The sequence below is a fragment of the Pseudophryne corroboree genome, chromosome 5, assembly GCF_028390025.1.
Source record: "Pseudophryne corroboree isolate aPseCor3 chromosome 5, aPseCor3.hap2, whole genome shotgun sequence".
NCBI lineage: Eukaryota > Metazoa > Chordata > Amphibia > Anura > Myobatrachidae > Pseudophryne > Pseudophryne corroboree.
In genome coordinates this window covers 265,333,317-265,353,462 of record NC_086448.1, presented here as the reverse complement: position 1 = coordinate 265,353,462, position 20,146 = coordinate 265,333,317, and the positions used below count along the sequence as shown (strand labels likewise).

Sequence of the window (20,146 nt, the reverse complement as noted above, 5' to 3'; positions counted from 1 at the left end):
AGATGCATCAGCGGATAACCCTATATCCAAGGACAAGGGTGTCTCTCCTGTGGTGGTTACAGAGTGCTCATCTTCTAGAGGGCCGCAGATTCGGCATTCAGGATTGGATGCTGGTGACCACGGAGGCCAGCCCGAGAGGCTGGGGAGCAGTCACACAAGGAAAAAATTTCCAGGGAGTGTGATCAAGTCTGGAGACTTTTCTCCACATAAATATACTGGAGCTAAGGGTAATTTTATAATGCTCTAAGCTTAGCAAGACCTCTGCTTCAAGGTCAGCCGGTATTGATCCAGTGGGAAAAACATCACGGCAGTCGCCCACGTAAACAGACAGGGCGGCTCAAGAAGCAGGAGGGCAATGGCAAAAACTGCAAGGACTTTTCGCTGGGCGGAAAATCATGTGATAGCACTGTCAGCAGTGTTTCATTCCGGGAATGGAAACTGGGAAGCAGACTTCCTCAGCAGGCACGACCTCCACCCGGGAGAGTGGAAACTTCATCGGGAAGTTTTTCCACATGATTGTGAACCGTTGGGAAATACCAAAGGTGGACATGATGGCGTCCCGTCTGAATAAAAAACGGGACAGGTATTGCGCCAGGTCAAGAGACCCTCAGGCAATAGCTGTGGACGTTCTGGTAACACCGTGGGTGTACCAGTCGGTGTATGTGTTCCCTCCTCTGCTTCTCATACCTAAGGTACTGAGAATTATAAGACGTAGAGGAGTAAGAACTATACTCATGGCTCCGGATTGGCCAAGAAGGACTTGGTACCCGGAACTTCAAGAGATGCTCACAGAGGACTTATGGCCTCTGCCGCTAAGAAGGGACTTGCTTCAGCAAGTACCATGTCTGTTCCAAGACTTACCGCAGCTGCGTTTGACGGCATGGCGGTGGAACGCCGGATCCTAAAGGAAAAAGGCATTCCGGAAGAGGTCATTCCTACCCTGGTCAAAGCCAGGAAGGAGGTGACCGCACAACATTATCACCACATGTGGCGAAAATATGTTGCGTGGTGTGAGGCCAGGAAGGCCCCACGAAGAAATTTCAACTCGGTCGATTCCTGCATTTCCTGCAAACAGGAGTGTCTATGGGCCTCAAATTGGGGTCCATTAAGGTTCAAATTCCGGCCCTGTCGATTTTCTTCCAGAAAGAATTGGCTTCAGTTCCTGAAGTCCAGAAGTTTGTCAAGGGAGTATTGCATATACAACCCCCTTTTGTGCCTCCAGTGGCACTGTGGGATCTCAACGTAGTTCTGGGATTCCTCAAATCACATTGGTTTAAAACCAGTCAAATCTGTGGATTTGAAGCATCTCACATGAAAAGTGACCATGCTCTTGGCCCTGGCCTGGGCCAGGCGAGTGTCAAATTGGTGGTTTTTTTTTCTCAAAAAAGCCCATATCTGTTTGTCCATTCGGACAGGGCAGAGCTGCGGACTCGTCCCCAGTTCTCTCCCTAAGGTGGTGTCAGTGTTTCACCTGAACCAGCTTATTGTGGTGCCTTGCGCCTACTAGGGACTTGGAGGACTCCAAGTTGCTAGATGTTGTCAGGGCCCTGAAAATATAGGTTCCAGGACGGCTGGAGTCAGGAAAACTGACTTGCTGTTATCCTGTATGCACCCAACAAACTGGGTGCTCTTGCTTCTAAGCAGACTATTGCTAGTTGGATGTGTAATACAATTCAGCTTGCACATTCTGTGGCAGGCCTGCCACAGCCAAAATATGTAAATGCCCATTCCACAAGGAAGGTGGGCTCATCTTGGGCGGCTGCCCGAGGGGTCTCGGCTTTACAACTTTGCCGAGCGGCTACTTAGTCAGGGGCAAACACGTTTGTAAAATCCTACAAATTTGATACCCTGGCTAAGGAGGACCTGGAGTTCTCTCATTCGGTGCTGCAGAGTCATCCGCACTCTCCCGCCCGTTTGGGAGCTTTGGTATAATCCCCATGGTCCTTTCAGGAACCCCAGCATCCACTAGGACGATAGAGAAAATAAGAATTTACTTACCGATAATTCTATTTCTCGGAGTCCGTAGTGGATGCTGGGCGCCCATCCCAAGTGCGGATTATCTGCAATACTTGTACATAGTTACAAAAATCGGGTTATTATTGTTGTGAGCCATCTTTTCAGAGGCTCCGCTGTTATCATACTGTTAACTGGGTTCAGATCACAGGTTGTACAGTGTGATTGGTGTGGCTGGTATGAGTCTTACCCGGGATTCAAAATCCTTCCTTATTGTGTACGCTCGTCCGGGCACAGTATCCTAACTGAGGCTTGGAGGAGGGTCATAGGGGGAGGAGCCAGTGCACACCACCTGATCCTAAAGCTTTACTTTTTGTGCCCTGTCTCCTGCGGAGCCGCTATTCCCCATGGTCCTTTCAGGAACCCCAGCATCCACTACGGACTCCGAGAAATAGAATTATCGGTAAGTAAATTCTTATTTTTAACATGAAGAAATTCCTCGACATAACATCCGATCATTGTTGGCTACTGACCGGCAGTTTTGGTAGGTGCGTGGAAATGGCAGGCAGATGTATGGGAGCTTTCAGACTAAGATTTGAAAATAAGGTTACATTTATGTAAAATCTAAAGGGTTTATAAACTTTCTATATCTAGAACCACTGTACCGCTTGTTTTGGTACAAAACATTTGTGAACAACAGTTACATGACAGTTGAAAAAGGCAGTTTGTAATTTCACATTTTTATGAAGAACATTGTCATAATCATCTGTCCATACAAATACTGAAAAGATATACATTTGTCAAAAATTCAGGGGACTTGTCCTTAACCGCAAGATCTGCTAACACAATCGTCAGTACGACAGCAGAATCCATCATTCACTGATACAAATTAGCTGCCTTAAATGTTCAAATATACACTACAGATAGCATTAATCAGTTCTGTGTAATTTGCTCAGTGGTGAGATCTCGGACAGTGCAAACAGCGCTTAGATACATATATTTTTACAGGTTAATTTTAATCTCACTTCATCTCTGGAATCTTCAGCTGGCTGGACAGTCATAATGGGACACCTGGAAAAGGATATAGGAGGCATAAGAAGTTGATAGTAAATTGTACACTTACCCAGAGAACCTAAAATAACCATAAGTTTGAGGCTAAACATTGACACAGTATGTAACATGCACTTCTCTCATACCACAGAGGTTAGGATGAAGTCCCAGTTGGCCAAAATGTCTTACTGTACAGTCACATTAAACTTTCTAATGTAACGAACAAAAATAAAAATAGGATTTTGATACCTACCGGTAAATCCTTTTCTCGTAGTCCATAAAGGATATTAGGGGAAACTAGTACGATGGGGGCCAAAGGAGCCAGTGCACTTTAAATTTCTTCAACTGGGTATGCTGGCTCCTCCCCTCTATGCCCTCTCCCACAGGCTGTCAAAGTCAGAAAAATGTCTCTATGCACGTTGCCATATTTGCACCGCACACTGGTCCGTGCTGCGCATGCGTACGCTCTCCCGTGAAGGCGCATACCCGCAATAGCGTGCACTCGCAGGCGCGGTATGCGTATTTACGGTAGAGTTTATGTAGTCGTAGCGTGCGACTCATTCGTTACATATTTTCACAATTAATGTAGTTTATAGATCATGGTCCCTTTGATAGTTTCTGAAAGTTTGGTTAATATAGAAGGTCCCTGAGCTAAGGAATCCCTCTCTGTATCGTACGAAGGGTCTAACAGGAATCATACAGCAGTGTTTGGTACCCATCGGAAGAGTATTTAATTAGCAATATTCCGGTGTTGGTTTGGAGCGTATTAATCGCTCGTGCGAATAGTTATGGACATAAGAAGTTTATGTCCATTTCTACTATTTACTCATACTCAAGTATGCGGCGGGAAACCTAGTTCCCCACCCACCTGAGCTGTTTGAAATCGTCACAGCCCACCTGTATGAATCAACCTATGACCTTTTGTTATGATGCAGGGCCGAATTCCGACGTCCAATGGACAATGGGATTGTAGGGACTGTAGGATTGCATTGTGTGTGGGGCATAAATAGGCAGGCCGACCACATCCAGCTCTCACTCTTCAACGGTTCTCATTGCTGAAAATCGGGTGCTGGATGTCCAGGCGCATGCGATCGTTTACCCTTGTGCGTAAGTTTCTCTCCGTTATCATTGTCTTTCTGTGAGCCAATTTCTCTCATCTCTCTCCGTCTCTCTCTCTCTCTTTCCCTTCTCTCTCTCTCTCGTATCTCCCCTAGACTAGTATTGTATTGTATTAGATAGTATTGTATTTTGGTTAGGAAGTCTTTGTTATATTGTAGTGTATCATTTGTACTGTTATCCCCTTTTTACAAGTATACTAGATATAATACAGTTAATAGGCTTTGGACCCTAAACCAGTATCTGTGTATTTCCTATAGTGTTAAGTGTTCACTTGAGCGTCGGTGACGCTCAAGCAGCTTTGTAGTTAGTCAGGTTACACAAGGTTGCACTTACACCCTGTATTCACATTAAGGTATTCCGTGTATTTCATTGGTATAAGGTTTAGACATAAAGGTATAGCGTTGTGAGCGTCTGCGCCGCTGGTGATCTCCTCGTGGTCTCGAGCGTCCGCTACGCCATAGCGAATCATTACTCTAGTCATAGCCAATAACGTGTCCTGTGATCGCTGGGCCGTGAGCGAACGTGACGCTTGAGCGTCTCGCCTACGGCTGAGCGATCGTTACGCAACTAGCGTACCATTACGGTACTTCTTAAGTAAACAGCGTACAGTGTTCTTAGCTTCATAAAGGGTTGTTTATACGACAAGGGAATTTAGCATTGTCAATTGGGGACTCGTCCTATCCTTCTCATATCTGCACTAGGTAGATCAGCAGACATTATCCCCCCAGCAAAGGGTGGGAGGTTGTCTCGCAGTGCTGACGGGATAAGCGTCTGCTTCGCTTAGATAAAGAGTGCTGAAGGAATCCGGGAACCGGAAGTAAGAACAAAACGCTTGTGTCTTTTAAAACTGTTTTATTTCTCTTCTGTCTTGCGTATACACGCACGCATACATTTATCTGCATTTCTTTTTCAAATTTCGTATATCACTATTCCTGTTTGCCAAGTTTTATAGTTGATTAGAAAGTGCAAAAAGAGATTTGCTGTTATTTCATAGTAGAGGTAATAGTTAAAGTATAGACCAACACACGGCTTGTCTGGGAGATAAGACAGTCAGTGTGGGGTGCGGTAGATGATCAGGGATCATCTACATTGATAAAGGTAGAAATTGTGTTACAGTGGATCTTTGTTTTGCGTACACGTGTCCCTAACAAAAGACTTGCGTACGCAATCCAAACGGCAGACGCACGCAGCGTACATTACGCAACGTAGCGTCTGGTTACGCCCACGTAGCTCAAGTCACGAAAAGTTGAATTAGCGCAAAGCGATAATTAGCGCAAAGGCGATAAGTGACGCACAGCGGTAAATAACGCGACGCGGTAAATAACGCAAATCTATTTTTGGAAAATCTGAAATTTAGCTTAACAGATCCTGCTCCTAATTAGTAACACTGTTGGACTGAAGACAATTTCTGCGCAGAAATAGATATAGAAACAAAAGTGTACATGTGTTGAGTGAGTGTGGTTTTGTATACAAAAGTTTATATAACTTTAAGGTGGAACCAAAAGGAAAGTCGGGTACTCGTCAAGGGACACACGTGTAAGTGACATATACGGTGGCTAGGGAGGCATCCCTGGTTAAATAATATTTGAGCATTAGAGTATAGCGGACCATAAGGTAACAGACCAGGAGGTCATTAACAAGACCAGGAGGTCGTAAGGTACTAAAGAGGTCCGCTATAAAAGTCCAGTGGCACAACGCCTGGGGTGTTGGTGCAGAACCCATATAGGCCATAAGCTCTTGCTGAAGGAATCGCGGCCGGAAACATCGATTCCATTGATCTCTCAGTACATAACAAGTAGTGCTTGTGTACTGAACGATTGGACCACACGTAATTGTGTGCAGTAGTTAGTAATCTGACCTAATACCATTAGAGTAAAGTGGTCACAAACGCTATCTGTACATTCTGACGTGATTTGTGTAATTTTTTATTTTTGGAAGGGAAGTTCGCTGGTCACTCAGGAACTATCTAACAACCCCACCTTTACTGGAAAGAGTAAGTGTCCTGCGGGTAACCCTCATATGTTCCAGTAAACTGAAGGTTCCATAGGGGCCCTGTATCGAGTACGCCAGCACCATATCGGTGTGATCAGGTCGTATTGGTCGAGGTGGGCGAGTGAGTGGGGTACTCGGTAAACCGCCACCGCCGGCCTACTGTGGAGTAATTTGGTTGTCTGTAAAGGCTTGCTGAAAACCTTGATACAGAAATCCAAGGAGGACTAAGCAACACCTGCAGACTATGGGGGCCAGTTGCTCAGGTAGGGGGCGATCAACCCTGGTTCAGGTTGATTCTGTGAACCGACCAGTTGGGTCGGCACGATATGTAATGTGTGAAAAATATGGAAGTCACACCGAATCTTTATGTGATGAATGGGAGAGAATGACTGTACAAGACAGGGACAAATTCCCAAGAATAGGTAGCTTCAGTCCAGACGTGTTACAAAATTTAAGGAGGAGGATATGTCTCGTAAAATCAACAAAGAGACGAATTCAGCATCATGATTACTTACAGTTATGGCACCAGGAAGGTGAGATACAGAGAGGTTTGGCTCTGGCGGCGGGATCTGGGGCAGTCAGGAAGCTGATAGCCACAGCTCCACCTCCACCATACATTGCAGGAGAGAAGTTGATTACGGAGAGAAACGCACTGGGTTGTAAAACACAAACTCTTAGTAACCCTGTAAATGTTAATGATGTTAACCAAATAACTCATGCAAGTATTAACCCGTGCAAGATGTACCCTGTTTTGAACCTTCCTCAGGAGTGTGATCAAGAAGAAGATTCGGCAACAATTTCAGCGCTCTCTCTAGCGGCCACCATATCAGAAACCACAGTAGGAACTGCACCACCCACGAGATTAGTTAAGGCCCCTAGCGGAGGGATAGGTGAGGTCGTGTCAACGGGTAAGTACGGCACCATGCATTACACTGAAACAATTGTACCACAACAAGCTGTAGAATCTATACAGGAAGAGGCTGTTAGAATTGCTCCTGTAGAGGTGATAGTAGTTCCCAATGGGAAAACAGATGCATCAGGAGCCACACCCGTCAGGAACATTGCCATGTATTGCCCATTCACTAGAATGGAATTGAGGACCATAGTGTCTGAATTCCCAGACCCCAGAAAAGATTTAGTGGCAAGCCAAAAATACATCAGGGATCTAGGAAACACTTTAGAGCCCAATAATAAGGATTGGCAGATAGTGCTAAGAGCTTGCTTACCTTCCAATGTCGACTCAGTTAAATTCTTGGCTGATTGTGGACTAGATAAAGATGTACCGCTTACAGATGTGTACGACCAGGATAATGTAAAAAGGATAAATTTACAGCTAAAGGAGTATTTCCCAGCCGTTGTTAAATGGAATAAAATATTTTCCATTAAGCAAAAGGAGTCCGAAACGGCAGCAGAATATTTCCACCGGGCACTATCAGAAATGGCAAAATACACTGGTATAGAAGACATTAAGACCAACCCAAACCATCGAGAAGTAGCAGTATCTGTACTGATGGATGGTTTGAAAGAAACATTAAAAGCTAGGGTACAGACCACACAACCATGTTGGCGAGGTCTGTCAGTGTCCACCTTGAGAGAGGCTGCTGTTGATCACGACAAAAACATCACTAGACACAGGGAGTCGCAAAGTGATAAGTTGATGTCCGTAAGTATACAGGCGCTGACCACAAGGCAGCCTGCGTATGTACCACCGAATCCTGTGGGTAAGGCAAGTGTAATAACATGTTTTTCTTGTAACAGACCGGGACACTTTGCACGAGAATGTAGAACAAAGAATGTACAAAGATCTTTTCAACCCCCTAGACAACAACACAACACACGACATTGGGAGCAGGGTCCACAGAGGCGGAGTTTTGAGCCACATACAGGGGAAACAAAAAGATATCCCCCGAACAGAGACTGGCAGGCCTCTGGTAGTTCCCAGCTAACTCCCCCACAAGTAGTTGCTGCCAATGGGATTCAGGGAGGTCAGCATACCCAATAGGGGTGTGGCCACACCTGTAATCTGCAGCCAGTTAAATTGATTGCCAGTCTTGGAAGCGAACCAGAGATTGCAATCAATGTAGCTGGTAAAACTTTAAACTTTCTTGTAGACACAGGGGCGGCCAAGTCAGTGATAAATTCGACAGTGGGCATGAGAACCACTGGTAGGACAATTCCAGCCATGGGAGTAACAGGAGTAGTCCAGCACTACCCTGTTAGCAAACCAGCCGAGATTACAATAGGGCCTTTGCATACCAAGCATTCCTTTTTGCTGGCTGCATCGGCACCAACTAATCTCCTGGGGAGAGACCTACTATGTAAAATGGGTTGCGTCATTTATTGTACTCCTGAAGGTGTATTCTTGGACATTCCTGAGAATCACGCTCAGGAGGTACGAGACATGTTAGACTCCCCATCAAAATTAATGTCACATTCCATTATGACAAATAGGAACCCATCCCAAGTAGAAGAGATGACATCTCAGATACCAGAGTCACTTTGGACAAAAGATGGACAGGACACTGGATTAATGGCAAACGTAGCTCCAGTAGTTGTACAAGTAAAAGATGGTAGGATAGCTCCAAAAATCCCACAGTATCCTCTGAAGCCAGAGGTGGAGTTAGGAGTTTTCCCAGTAATAGAACGCTTGCTGCAACAGGGCATTCTGGTAAGAACGTCCAGCACAGCCAATAGTCCCATCTTCCCTGTTAAAAAGAGTGGGGGGAGGGGTTACAGGCTAGTGCAGGATCTAAGGGGGATTAACAAAATAGTTGAGAGTCAGTTCCCCGTAGTGCCTAATCCAGCTGTCATCCTAATGCAAATTCCTCCCACTGCCAAATTTTTCACTGTTATTGACCTCTGCTCCGCTTTCTTTTCGGTACCTCTGCACCCTGACAGCCAATATTTGTTTGCATTCACATACAGAGGAGTCCAATACACGTGGACTCGGTTACCCCAAGGTTTCATAGATAGTCCAAGTATATTTTCTCAGGCTTTGCATGATTGTTTACAGTCTTTCCAACCAGACAGTGGATCAGTATTGATACAGTATGTGGACGATTTATTACTGTGTTCAGATTCACTGGAAGCATCTCTGAAGGATACGAAACAGCTCCTGTTTCATCTTTCAGACACAGGTCACAAGGTTTCCAAAGACAAGTTACAATTATGCCAAACTAAGGTAAAATATTTGGGACACTGTCTAACACAAGGACTGAGACACCTGACCGCTGATAGAATCCAAGCCATTAGAGACATGACACTGCCACAAACCCAGCAACAGATCAGGACGTTTTTAGGAATGTGTGGGTATTGCCGTAATTGGATCCCAGGGTTTTCCATATTGGCGTTACCTTTGCAGGAAATGGTCTCTTCAAACAAACCTGATCGGATTTCGCATACAGACGAATCCGAAACAGCATTTGAGAGACTCAAACAGTGCCTAACGCAGGCACCAGCACTAGGTATGCCAGACTATGGGAAACCCTTTGAACTATACGGAACAGAAAGTGCTGGGTGCGCAGCAGGTGTACTAACCCAAAAACACGGTGACGCCAGCAGGCCAATTGCATACTACAGCGCCCAGCTAGACACGGTAGCGCGATCCCTCCCCACATGCTTGCGTAGCGTTGCGGCGATAGCATTGCTAGTGACAAAAAGCGAAGATGTCGTGCTAGGCCACAACCTCACAATCCATACACCGCATGCGGTATCTGCCTTATTGAATTCTGCCCAAACCAGACACGTCTCATCAGCAAGGTTTACAAGATGGGAATTGGCATTAATGGCCCCAGTAAACATCACCATAAGGAGATGCAGTGCATTAAATCCTGCAACATTTCTCCCAGGTGTACCTGGTCAGACACAAAGGGTGGAAGGTGAGAGTGATGGGGAAGGAGGATTTAATGCAAAGGGAGATACACATGATTGTATGGAATATTTGACCCAAAATTTCACCGCAAGGCCTGACATCAGTGACAACCCACTGGAAGATGCAGAACTCACGTTCTACACGGACGGTAGTTGTCATAGACAGTCAGACTCGGGAGACTTGTGTACTGGATACGCAGTCGTAGATGACCAAGACACCATAGAAGCGGAACCGCTAGGCCCACCTCACTCAGCCCAGGTTGCTGAACTGGTCGCCCTAACCAGAGCATGTGAATTGGCTAAGGGTAAGTCAGCCAATATCTACACCGATTCTAGATACGCCTTCGGGGTAGTCCATGATTTCGGAGCCCTATGGCGGCTCAGAAATTTCATGACGGCGGCTGGTACACCGATAGCGCATGCAGCTCACATAAAAAGGCTTCTAACAGCGATACAGGAACCCGACAGAGTGGCTGTTATCAAATGTAAAGCACATACATATAGCCAAGACCCAATATCCCTTGGTAACGGCCGAGCAGACGAAGCCGCAAAGCTTGCAGCTGCTACCCCCATACAGACAGACACCACACAACTGATGGTATTTAATACCATCAACACACAAAAGTTGTGTGAGATGCAGAATTTGTGTTCCACACAGGAGAGAGCAGTCTGGAAGGCAAAGGGATATGGCCAGGAGTCCTCAGGGCTCTGGACGGATGGACATGGTAAACCAGTGGCCCCCAGGGCATACCTTCCATGTCTGGCTGAAGCAGCTCACGGGCTGACTCATCTAGGCAAGGAGGGGATGTGCAAATTGGTAAGAGCATACTGGTGCGCCCCAGGGTTCTCCTCTCATGCGAGTAAAAGAGCAATGTCATGCCTTACCTGTCTGAGAAAGAATATTGGAAAAGCAATACCTACAGAACCATCCCATATCCCACCTGCCGGCGGCCCTTTCCAGGTAATACAAATTGACTTCATTCAATTACCCCCATGTCGAAATTTGAAATATGTACTTGTTTGTATAGATGTTTTCTCGAATTGGGTCGAAGCTTTCCCAGCAGCTACAAATACCGCTATGTTTACCGCTAAGAAAATTGTGCAGGAATTTGTATGTAGATATGGTATCCCTAGAATCATTGAAAGTGATAGGGGTACCCATTTTACAGGTGATGTCTTTCAAGGAATGTGTAAGTTGATGGGAATTGATAGCAAGCTGCACACTCCGTACCGTCCACAGGCGAGCGCGAAGGTCGAAAGAGTGAACAGCACTATTAAAAATAAATTGAGTAAAGTAATGGCAGAGACAGGATTGACGTGGCCAGAAGCTTTACCCATTGTTTTGTATAGCATCAGAACCACTCCCAGGTCCCCTCTTAATCTGTCTCCTTTTGAAATCTTGTTTGGTCGACAACCGCATGTCATGATTAACCCTCAGGATGATTTGAAATGTAACAATGAAGTAACTGTAAAGTACTTGATTAACATGAGTAAGCAGTTGAGGAATCAAAATGATAATCTGAAGTTGGTGATTCCTGATTTACCAGATAGTAATTGTCATGACATTGAACCTGGGGATTATGTAATGATACGAAATTTTCTACGCTCAGGTTGTCTTATTGATAGATGGGAAGGACCATACCAGGTCTTATTGACTAGCACCACAGCATTGAAGGTGGCTGAGAGAGAGACTTGGGTCCATTCATCCCACTGCAAAAAGGTTGCTGATCCAGAGAAGTCCCGTGATAAGGAACAGACGGTAGAGGTTGTATCACTGGAGTGTCTGTTCCAGGAGGACTGAGGCGGCACCTGAGCCTTGAAGACCGAAAGCAGTTGTCGACTCCCTTCTCCCTTTTATTGTTTTTCTCCACTTCCCATCCCCTCTTCCTTGAAATTTCTTTTTTCCCCCTTCTCATTCTTCTCTATTTCCTCCTCAAAGATGGACTTGCCCCAAGAGACTGTGATCCAGATTTTGATGTTAACCATGATGTTGACCAGAGCAGTCTGTTCCGGCGAGAGTACCATAGAGGTCGAGAGAGGTTCTGGAATGGGTTCCGATTATGATGATGGAGGCGTAGTTTTCCAAGATCAACCAAACCAACAAGCAAAGGCGAGTATCAGAAAACGATCCGATAGAAGAAATTGTGATGGATTGTTAGCTGAAGAAAATTGTATCTGTAGGCTCTGTGATAATCTGGTTGAAGATGGATGCATAAAGAAATGCCAATCCAGTTTTAATATCCATATAGACCGGCATCCATTGAGTGACTATCACTCTTTAGTGGGTAATGTGTTAAACCAAACAGATTGTTGGGTATGCTCTCAAGTACCTCAGGGTCATAGCAAATCAGGGCTAGTACCATTTCCTTTAACGTTAGGGGAGGTACTTGAGCTAAATGGTGGGAGACCGGTGGACCGGAGGTTTAATATCTCCAGCCCTCCTAGTTTGAAGCTCCACCAATACCATGTGGATAGGTCCCTCTTATGTTTCAACATCTCCAATCCCAGAAAACCGGGAAATTGGGAAGTGTCATGGAGCAACCATACCATGACCTTTTCACACAGAGCAGATAGAATGCCTACAGATACAGAGCTGGTACGCCACATAGCCAGTAGAGGAAAATCTTTCCGGTATCGATATACCTTAGGAAATAGGATTACTAGAGTTGGAGAGGTATCACCAGGATACTGTGCACATATCGTACAAACTGATACGTGCATTAGGCAGATGGAAGAATTAGGGTCAGGAGATTTCACCTGGAAGGTTTGTAACATGGTCATGTCCTTCTCCGTCCCATATGTTCTCCCCGATGATGCATATTTCATATGCGGGAGAAAGGCGTACAAGTGGCTTGCCCCAAACTCTGAAGGATTGTGTTATATTGGAAAAGTATTGCCTGAAGTGATGACTGTTACACATGACAAAATGAAGGACATACACCGTGGTGCCCAAGCTCCTTATACTCACACTCATTACGAGCACCGAGTTAAAAGACAACTGTCAGAAAGGTTAGAGCATCTGGCCTCCGATCTTATCCATGAATCCACCGGGATTCAGGTTCTGGTAGCGTTAGATTTCACTCGCACCGCTCGAGGAGTGATGAATTATAGATACGTTTCCGCACTCGCCAATTTGTTAGATAATATCACTGAAATGTATGATGACACGTTTAGATACACTGGAAGAGAACTTCAAGCTTATAAAACAGAACTAGTTCAGCATAGGATGGTTCTTAATTATCTTACATCAGTAACAGGCGGATATTGTGTTACATTGGCAACACAGTACGGCATAAAGTGTTGCACGTATATCACCAATAGCACCGAGGATCCGGTAGAGGTCATAGACCAAAAGATGGACGATATTCTCCAATTAAAGTGGGAATTTCGTCGAAAACACAATCTCACCCTTGCTGCTGTAGGTAATGAGCTGACTGGTTGGGTGTCATGGTTGAACCCGCGAAATTGGTTCTCCGGTTTAGGAGACTGGGCTCAAAGAGTCATAATGGATGTTGGAAAGTTTCTACTATGTATCTTGGGTGTCGTTATATCGATTGGATTGATATTTAGATGCGGGCAGGCTTTAATGAGGTGCAAACAAAGTACAAAAGTGATGAGCTTGAGAAGTGAGGAAACCGAAATTAACCTGGATTTGATTTATGACCCAATGATAGAAACCAGGATGTGATGAAAATGCGATTATACGGTCCGTTTCTTTCACCTGTTTTTCTGCTTTTCTCCAAGATACAAAGACCCCCTTGGACGAGGAAGTTGACGAGACGCTATACAGACAACAGACAAGCACCAAAGATGAAGTTTTGACCACTTGAGAAATGGACACTTGATGAACTTTGCCATGGATCCCCAGTTTCCCTAGTACTTTTAAACTCACGCTAGCCCAACATTTTTTTGTAAATCTGATGGCTCAGACAAAGCTATTTGCTCATGCCCAAGGAGCAATACAGCGCAAAGAAGACGACTCTCAACAGATACCGGACACAACTTCGACGACAGATGTACATTTCCCTGACATAGAATATCATTGCATTTTCCATAAGTGTTCTTTATCTTCATCTCTACAACCCTCAGGTAATGACACACATAGACGATAGGGAATACAGGCACAGATATCAGCAACCACATACCTCCCCCATTCATGTATCATCAACTAAAATGTGCTCCCCATTTTGTTCAAAATCCGAAAAGAGCTCGGTAAAGTTTGACAGCCCATCCACAGACCTGTACCACAGGATAAGAAGGAATTCAAATGTATACTTCGCAATACCTCGAAGCTTGATTTACAACACGTACGGCACGATGATACATGACCCTCCAAACATGGACTCATACACACATGCTTCTACTTTCTCACTAGGTCATACCCTCTTCACACCTACTCCTCTCTTCTTCCTTACCCCACCATGGAAATCAACTAACCCCTGACTTGCATTTTTCTCCTTAAATGTTTTGTGGCAGTTATTATTGACTGCCAAAGGGTGGACTGTCAAAGTCAGAAAAATGTCTCTATGCACGTTGCCATATTTGCACCGCACACTGGTCCGTGCTGCGCATGCGTACGCTCTCCCGTGAAGGCGCATACCCGCAATAGCGTGCACTCGCAGGCGCGGTATGCGTATTTACGGTAGAGTTTATGTAGTCGTAGCGTGCGACTCATTCGTTACATATTTTCACAATTAATGTAGTTTATAGATCATGGTCCCTTTGATAGTTTCTGAAAGTTTGGTTAATATAGAAGGTCCCTGAGCTAAGGAATCCCTCTCTGTATCGTACGAAGGGTCTAACAGGAATCATACAGCAGTGTTTGGTACCCATCGGAAGAGTATTTAATTAGCAATATTCCGGTGTTGGTTTGGAGCGTATTAATCGCTCGTGCGAATAGTTATGGACATAAGAAGTTTATGTCCATTTCTACTATTTACTCATACTCAAGTATGCGGCGGGAAACCTAGTTCCCCACCCACCTGAGCTGTTTGAAATCGTCACAGCCCACCTGTATGAATCAACCTATGACCTTTTGTTATGATGCAGGGCCGAATTCCGACGTCCAATGGACAATGGGATTGTAGGGACTGTAGGATTGCATTGTGTGTGGGGCATAAATAGGCAGGCCGACCACATCCAGCTCTCACTCTTCAACGGTTCTCATTGCTGAAAATCGGGTGCTGGATGTCCAGGCGCATGCGATCGTTTACCCTTGTGCGTAAGTTTCTCTCCGTTATCATTGTCTTTCTGTGAGCCAATTTCTCTCATCTCTCTCCGTCTCTCTCTCTCTCTTTCCCTTCTCTCTCTCTCTCGTATCTCCCCTAGACTAGTATTGTATTGTATTAGATAGTATTGTATTTTGGTTAGGAAGTCTTTGTTATATTGTAGTGTATCATTTGTACTGTTATCCCCTTTTTACAAGTATACTAGATATAATACAGTTAATAGGCTTTGGACCCTAAACCAGTATCTGTGTATTTCCTATAGTGTTAAGTGTTCACTTGAGCGTCGGTGACGCTCAAGCAGCTTTGTAGTTAGTCAGGTTACACAAGGTTGCACTTACACCCTGTATTCACATTAAGGTATTCCGTGTATTTCATTGGTATAAGGTTTAGACATAAAGGTATAGCGTTGTGAGCGTCTGCGCCGCTGGTGATCTCCTCGTGGTCTCGAGCGTCCGCTACGCCATAGCGAATCATTACTCTAGTCATAGCCAATAACGTGTCCTGTGATCGCTGGGCCGTGAGCGAACGTGACGCTTGAGCGTCTCGCCTACGGCTGAGCGATCGTTACGCAACTAGCGTACCATTACGGTACTTCTTAAGTAAACAGCGTACAGTGTTCTTAGCTTCATAAAGGGTTGTTTATACGACAAGGGAATTTAGCATTGTCAAGGCAGTTATAGATAAAAACGTGCCCGAAGGAGAAAGGACATATATGAGAGAAGGAACATGATAACAAAAATAGAATTTTGGTTACCTACCGGTAAATCCTTTTCTCGTAGTCCGTAGAGGCTGCTGGGGTCCACATTAGTACCATGGGGTATAGATGGGTACACCAGGAGTCATTGTCACTAAGAGTTTGAGAGTGTGGACTGGCTCCTCCCTCTATGCCCCTCCTGCCAGACTCAGTCTAGAAACTGTGCCCGAGGAGACGAACATCTTCGAGAGAAGGATTTAACACAGATAGTGGCGAGATTCACACCAGCTCACACATACAAGGCACATCAAGCTAACGTAGCTTAAACTCTGCAACCACTGAAACATTACTTACCAAGTAACAATGCAGTACTCAACTAAAACGAAGTTGTACTGAACCAAATAACATTTGCAGGAAAACTGAGTGCTGGGGGGCGCCCAGCATCCTCTACGGACTACGAGAAAAGGATTTACCGGAAGGTAACCAAAATCCTATTTTCTCTTACGTCCTAGAGGATGCTGGGGTCCACATTAGTACCATGGGGATGTACTAAAGCTCCCAGAATGGGAGGGAGAGCGCGGAGGCTCCTGCAGAACCGACTAACAGAACTTCAGATCATCAGAGGCCAAAGTATTGAACTTGTAGAACTTTGCAAACGTGTTCGACCCAGACCAAGTTGCAGCTCGGCAAAGTTGTTAAGCCGAGACACCCCGGGCAGCAGCCCAGGAAGACCCCACCTAACGAGTAGTGTGGGCCTTGACAGACGTAGGACACGTCAATCCTGCCACAGAATACGCATGCTAGATAGTGAACCTAATCCAGCGAGAGATCGTCTGCTTAAAAGTTTCTTGGGATCATACAGGACAAACAGAGAGTCTGACTTTCTGTGACGATCAGTCCTCTAAACATAGATTTTTAGAGCCCTACTAACATCCAAGGACTTTGTTGAAATTGAGGCGTCAGTAGCCACTGGCACCACAATAGGTTGGTTGACATGAAATGCCGACACAACCTTCGGAAGAAACTGCTGATGTGTCCGTAGCTCAGCTCTATCTTCGTGGAAGATCAAGTATGGGCTTTTACAGGACAAAGCCCCCCCAACTCCGACACACGTCTAGCAGAAGCTTCAGCCAACAAAGTGACAGCCTTCAACGTAAGAAATTTGACCTCGACCTCCTGTAGAGGCTCAAACCAGTCCGATTGGAGAAACTGCAACACCACGTTAAGATCCCATGGCGCCGTAGGCGGTACAAAGGGAGGATGGATGTGCAGAACTCCCTTCAAAAAGGTCTGAACCCCAGGGAGGGCAGCCAATTGTTTCTGGAAGAAAATGGACAGGGCCGAAATCTGGACCTTCACAGATCCTAACTTCAGGCCCATACCCACACCAGCTTGTAGGAAGAGGAGAAACCGTCCCAGCTGAAACTCCACCGCAGGAAATTTCTTGGACTCACACCAAGATACATATTTTTTCCAAATTCGATGGTAATGTTTAGACGTTACTCCTTTCCTAGCCTGTATCAGGGTAGGAATAACCTTGTTCGGAATGCCCTTCCGAGCTAGTATCAGGCGTTCAACCTCCATGCCGTCAAAACGTAGCCGCGGTAAGTCTTTATAGGCGAATGGCCCCTGCTGCAGCAGGTCCTCCCGAAGAGGAAGAGGCCTTGGCTCTTCTTGCAGTAGATCCAGAAGATCCACGTACCAAGCCCTTCTTGGCCAGGCTGGAGCAATGAGGATCGCTTGAACCATTGTTCTCCTTATGAGCTTTAGAACTCTTGGGATGAGTGGAAGTGGAGGAAACACGTACACCGACTGGAACACCCACGGAGTTACTAAGGCATCCACCGCCACTGCTTGCGGGTCCCTCAACCTGGAACAATACCGCCGAAGCTTCTTGTTGAGACGAGAGGCCACCACGTCGATCTGAGGTACACCCCAAAGGTCTGTTACCTCCTTGAACACCTCCGGATGGAGACCCCACTCCCCTGGATGGAGATCGTGTCTGCTGAGGAAGTCCGCTTCCCAGTTGTCTACTCTCTGAATGAAGATTGCTGACAGCGCCAACGCGTGCTTTTCTGCTCAGAGGATGATTCCTGTTACCTCTGCCATTGCAGCTCTGCTCTTCGTTCTGCCCTGTCGGTTTATGTCAGCCACTGTTGTCACATTGTCCGACTGCACTTGAATGGCCCGATTTCTCAGAAGATGGTCCGCTTAGAGTATACCGTTGTAGAAGGCTCTTAGTTCCAGAATGTTTATTGGCAGGCCGGCTTCCAGACTTGACCACCTTCCTTGGAAGGTTACCCCTTGAGTGACTACGCCCCAGCCCCGGAGACTTGCATCAATGGTTAGAAGGATCCAGTCCTGAATCCTGAACCTGCGGCCCTCCAGAAGGTGCAGCCAGCAAAGGAGTGAAATCCTGGCCTTTGGCGACAGACGTATTCTCTTTTGCATGGATCCTGATCACTTGTTCAGGAGATCCAGTTGGAAGGACCGAGCGTGAAACCTCCCGTATTGTAGAGCCTCGTAAGAGGCCACCAACTTCCCCAGAAGGTGAATGCACTGATGAACTGACACCCGGGTTGGATTCAGGACATCCCGGACCATCGTTTGAATCACCAACGCCTTTTCCTCTGGGAGAAACACCCTCTGCACCTCCGTGTCGAGGATCATTCCCAGAAAGGACAACCTCCTGGTTTGTTCCAAATGTGATTTTGGAAGATTCAGGATTCAACCATGTTCCCCGAGAAGCTGGGTTGTGAGTGCTATGGACTGTAACAGCTTCTCCTTGGACGATGCCTTTATCAGCAGATTGTCCAGATACGGAATTATGTTCACCCCCTGTCTGCGGAGGAGAATCATCATTTCCGCCATCACCTTGGTGAATACCCTCAGCGCTGTGGAGAGGCCGAATGGGAGGGCCTGGAACTGAAAGTGACAGTCCAGCAGTGCGAATCGAAGATAAGCTTGATGCGGCAGCCAAATCGGAATGTGGAAGTACGCATCCTTGATATCCAGGGATACTAGGAATTCCCCCTCCTCCAGACCTGATATCACTGCTCCATTTTGAATTTGAACTCCCGTCAGAAAGGGGTTTAGTGATTTTAAGTTCAAAATGGGCCTGACTGAACCATCAGGTTTCGGTACCACGAAAAGGTTTGAATAGTAACCTTTGCTTTGCATATGAGGTGGTACTGGCACAATGACCTGTGCCTCCACCAACTGCTGGACGGCTTCTTGCAGGACAGTCCTGTCTGCCAGCAGAGCTGGCAAGCCTGATCTGAAAAATCGGTGGTGGTGGTGGGGGGTGGGTGGGTGGGTTTGAAATTCCAGCCTGTACCTCTGGGACACAATATCTTGCACCCAGGGGTCCAGCCCGGAGGACACCCAGACATGACTGAAATGTCTGAGTCTCGCTCCCACCGGCCCCACCTCTGGGGCATGCAGTCCACTGTCATGCAGGGGACTTTGGTGTACCTGAAGCAGGTTTCTGTTCCTGGAAACCTGCAGCGCAGGTTTCTTGGACTTGGGCCGACCTCCCCGAAAGAAGGTGTTGGACGGCTTGGCCTTTCTGGGCTTGGTAGACCGAAAGGGCTGTGATGTAACTGAAGAAAAGTGTTTCTTCGGAGCAGGTGTAGCTGAGGGAAGAAAGGGTGACTTACCAGCCATAGCCGTGGAGATCCACGCATCTAACGCTTCCCCAAAGAGAGCCTGATCTGTGTTGGATAAGGTCTCCACACTTCTTCTGGATTCCGCATCGGCAGACCACTGGTGCAACCATAGTCCTCGACGAGCTGATACTGACATGGAGGAAATTCCCGCAGCCATGGAACCCATTCTACCCGAAATCCTGCCGAATCCTGAATGTTACGTAAAAACAATTCAACATCACATTTCTCCATAGTATCCAAGTCCTCAAGTAACGTGCCTGACCACTTCACTATAGCTTTGGCAATCCAAGCACTGGCAATAGTGGGACATAGTATTGTCCCAGAAGCCTTTTACATGAATTTGAGCGTATTATCAATTTTACGATCAGCCGGCTCTTTCAAGGCGGTAGATCCTGGAACAGGTAAAACCACCGTTTTTTTGAGAGTCTGGATACTGACGCGTCAACAATAGGCGGGTTTTCCCAATTTTCCTATCCTCTACCGGGAAAGGAAACGCCACCAGAACCCTCTTGGGTATCTGGAATTTTTTATCCGGATTTTCCCAAGCCTTTTCAAATATAGCATTTAATTCC

General features: G+C 46.1%; 1 protein-coding gene across 1 annotated transcript in view; it reads right to left on the bottom strand.

Annotated features, from left to right (window-relative positions):
- Window positions 1–2,677: 2,677 nt before the first annotated feature.
- The window catches only part of CMTM7 (CKLF like MARVEL transmembrane domain containing 7), a 102,308-nt gene continuing 84,839 nt past the window's right edge, over window positions 2,678–20,146 (bottom strand). The window contains exon 5 of the mRNA XM_063924869.1: window positions 2,678–3,024. Coding sequence (XP_063780939.1) covers window positions 3,011–3,024 — 14 coding nt within the window. The 3' untranslated portion in view covers window positions 2,678–3,010. The remainder of the gene's footprint in view (window positions 3,025–20,146) is intronic.